This window comes from Amphimedon queenslandica, unplaced genomic scaffold (genome assembly GCF_000090795.2).
Source record: "Amphimedon queenslandica unplaced genomic scaffold, v1.1 AMPQUscaffold_11890, whole genome shotgun sequence".
Taxonomy (NCBI): domain Eukaryota; kingdom Metazoa; phylum Porifera; class Demospongiae; order Haplosclerida; family Niphatidae; genus Amphimedon; species Amphimedon queenslandica.
Genome location: NW_003547871.1, coordinates 9,329 through 12,994, shown reverse-complemented (window position 1 = coordinate 12,994; position 3,666 = coordinate 9,329). Strand labels below are relative to the sequence as shown.

Genomic DNA, 3,666 nt, shown 5'->3' with positions numbered 1-3,666 from the left:
ATCCTACTCTTGTGACGCAAATTCTACTCTACATTGTATTACTAATACTATTATGTAAGTAATTACGGATCACTTTGCAATGTAGAGTAGAATTTGCGTCACGAGAGTAGGATTTCATTTTGGATTTTCATTGGTAGTCGTTCAGAATCCTGCTTGCCCTTGTTTCCATTACTTTTTACAAACTTGCTCTAGAATCCTACTCCATCTTTTTTTTTAATTATTATGTTCTTGTTTGTGTCGATTTTTAAATAATATTTGTAATAATATTTCTTCAGATAGTGTCCATTGCCATTCTGGTGAATAGTTAATTCTGTACTGATTATTGTTTAGTGAAAGCTGCTATAATTATATCTATTGGCTGTGCTACCCATCTAAATTCCACTTTGAGCCTATCATTTTCAATTTCTGATTTTATTTGCCATCATTGTTAATTCTCTTTTTCCTTAATTGTTGATTATTTATTTATTTATGTATAATTATGATCTTTATTTATATATATTATATGCATATTTTTATTTATCCATTTATTCATTTTCCCTTTTCTTTTCTTTTCTGATTTTCTGGGTGCCAGCAGCTCTTGCTGGTAGTCCTTCAGATGCTTCCTCTGCTCTCTCTCTCTGTTCTGTACTATGTCAAACTACTTACTTTATGCATCTTGTAAAATTATAATTAAATTTAATAGTAGTCTTGACATGAGTCCTTGTTCAAGAAGCAGTGAGAGTATCCATCTTCCTTGCAATCCTGTCCTGTGTTGTTCCTGTTGTCAAGTTCATGATCATTGTTTAACATTATTGTTTGTAATTTTTTTTAAATACAATTTATTAATTATTTATTTTAATAAAACAATGATATCTAAGATTAAATAACTTCTCTTAGCTAGAACTGGAAGCCTGGAACCTCCACTAAGTATTGCAGTTGATCCAAGCATTGCTAGGTAAAAAATTACTTGCTTTTCCTAGTTCTGAGAATGAGATCTGAGCATGCGCGACCACACCCAAACTTTGGAGCACATATATATATATATATATAATCTGTTTTACAGCAGATTTCACTTGCATTTGAACACTGAGTATTGCATGGAGATCATGTGCGCCTAATAAACCATGCACGGAAAATGAATGCAGTGTTCAAACGGAAGTAAAATCCGCTGTATTTAACAAAATGGCGGAATGAGGTAAGTTTTGACTGATCATACAGTCATTTTGTCACTTCTTCCTTTCCTGGAGAATGAGGTGATGGGACATGGACCTGCACATTGACTATTGGAGTAGAATGGTGCAAGAATTAGCCTTCTAGCACCAGCCAATATTGAGATACACACCGACAACTGGATTGACAGGAGATGATGATGATGAAGACGACTGAACAAAACGGCTGTTTTGCTGATTTTTGATTTTCCTTTTAGACAAGGTTTAGAGCCATGCTAGTGGTACCAATGGAGTCCTCTGGTCAAGATAAGGTCCTCTAAGAAGTCTGGTAAGCATAGGAGCTCATTTTCCCGGTATAGCAAGGCTGCAAAAGTCGTGGCAGCCATATTGTTTTGGGGTGAATCCTACTAATTAGTAATGCTACTGCGTTACTAATAAATCCAATTTTGATTTGAATCAGTTCACACTTTCTACACAACAAAAGTTGTATTGCTATTATAATAAAAGCAATGATGGTTTTTGGCTCAATTTTTGAGCATTTGTAAAAAATCAAAAATTAACATTGGTAGAAATTAACAAAACTTTCTATGCTATAAAAGCAGAGCAATATATTGTTTAAAATACTATTTCAATAAAAATTGAAAAGGTTGTGCTTTACACTTTTTGCCTTTTCTTTTTGAATTTTTTTTATAGGAATAGAATATGCATTATTTTATACTGTGACAAATGACTATGCTCTAAAATTAGTATAAATTAGCACTCATTTTTGCTTAATATTAGGCTTATCTTGATGAAATCAATACATCTTCTTGTATGGGACTTTTCAAAGAAATTATAATTGATAGGACCATTGATGGAGAGGTTTGATATTATTACCATTAATCTAACATTAAATTTTATTATGTTAGGCAATATTAGACAATGTATTTATCATAGCTGCTTGTAATCCTTTACGTGGAGACAGCACAATTCATTTACAGAATGTAAAGAATGTTTGGGTTAAGCCAAGTTATTATGTTCGTGAGCTTCATCCTACAATTGATTATCTGAAATGGGACTATGGAGCATTAAATGATGTTCAAGAAGTAGAATACATCACTGCTAAAATGAATGATTGTACTAAAGATCAACCTGAGGCTTTTACTTCTGGTCAATTAACTTATTTCATTGTTGAAAGCCAAAATAGAATGAGGCAATATGCTAATAAAATGTTGGCAAATAAAGGAGTTCATGTATTGGAAGCCATGAAGTGTTCTAGAAGTTGTGTTAGTCAAAGAGATATTCAGCGAGTATTTGATTTCTACAAGTGGTTATTTGGTACATACAAAGCCTTCCAACGCTATACAACTACTGAAGAACAACAGATACGAGCATTACTAGTGTCACTGGGCTTAGTATACTATTTGAGACTACAAGAATTGGACAGAGAAAGTTATGCTGAATTTCTGGACATTCAATGTAGAGACCTGCTAGTTCGATGTAACTTTACTACAGCTTTCAATGATGAATTAGAATGGTACATAGAGAGAATGAATCTACCTCCTGGAATAGCCAAAACTAGAGCTTTGAAAGAGAACATATTTGCTAATATAGCTTGCTGTCAAACACACACTCCTCTCATTATCATTGGAGAGCCAGGAACATCAAAAACACTATCATTTAATTTAGTTAGTAGCACCTTCAAAGGAAAGTCCTCTAAAAATGAAGAATTGAAAAATACAGTTGCTTTTCATGCCTTACAGCCATTTTTTTATCAATGTTCAAAACATACTAATTCAGTTGAGGTTGAAAATATTTTTAAGCAGGCAATTAAACGCCAAAGGGTCTTTGCCAGCTCTAATGTTCCCACCTTTTGTGTTGTTTTTATGGATGAAGCAGGTCTACCTGAAGAACGTCATGAGTCACTTAAAGTTTTACATTATCATTTAGACAAAAGAGAAGTATCTTTTGTAGCTATCACTAATCATGCACTGGATGCTGCTAAAACCAATCGTGCCATCAGTCTCTATCGCCCTGAAACATCAACTGAAGATCTTAAAATATTGGCTAAAGATTTGCTTCGTACATCTACAGCTATGACAATGAAGAGTGATATTATTAATAAGTTTTGTTCATCATTCAGTGCAATGATGGAAGATCCAAAGTACCAAAATTTTTATGGACAGAGAGATTTTATGCACTTTATAAGTTACATTAGAGGAAAACGAGGTGCTGGCTTTCTTACTGAAGATATTGTTCTTCAAGCATTGGAGAGAAACTTCAATGGGCATGAAAATTTTTCTGAAGTTTTTGACTACTTTTTGAAAGTGGTAGGTTGAAATTGTTACAATTACAAATTTTACATATTTGCATGATATTCCAATTACATAAATAGCTTATTTCTTTTTAAAAATTGTATGAGGTATAGATCTATTTATATGCATCAATTTCTTTTGAAACTGAGAATGATTTTGTTTAATCTGATACATAACCCTATAATGTACAAAATTTAAAATAAGGCTTTTTACACTGTTGATAC

At 32.7% G+C, this 3,666-nt stretch overlaps 1 protein-coding gene across 1 annotated transcript; it reads left to right on the top strand.

The window, feature by feature from the left end:
- Positions 1 to 1,928: 1,928 nt before the first annotated feature.
- LOC109588752 (putative uncharacterized transmembrane protein DDB_G0290641) lies at positions 1,929 to 3,466 on the top strand (the record flags this gene model as incomplete). Its single annotated transcript, XM_020004870.1, has 2 exons — positions 1,929 to 2,009; positions 2,057 to 3,466. Coding segments are annotated over 2 exons (1,491 nt in total), but the record flags the coding sequence as incomplete, so codon positions are not given.
- Positions 3,467 to 3,666: the final 200 nt, after the last annotated feature.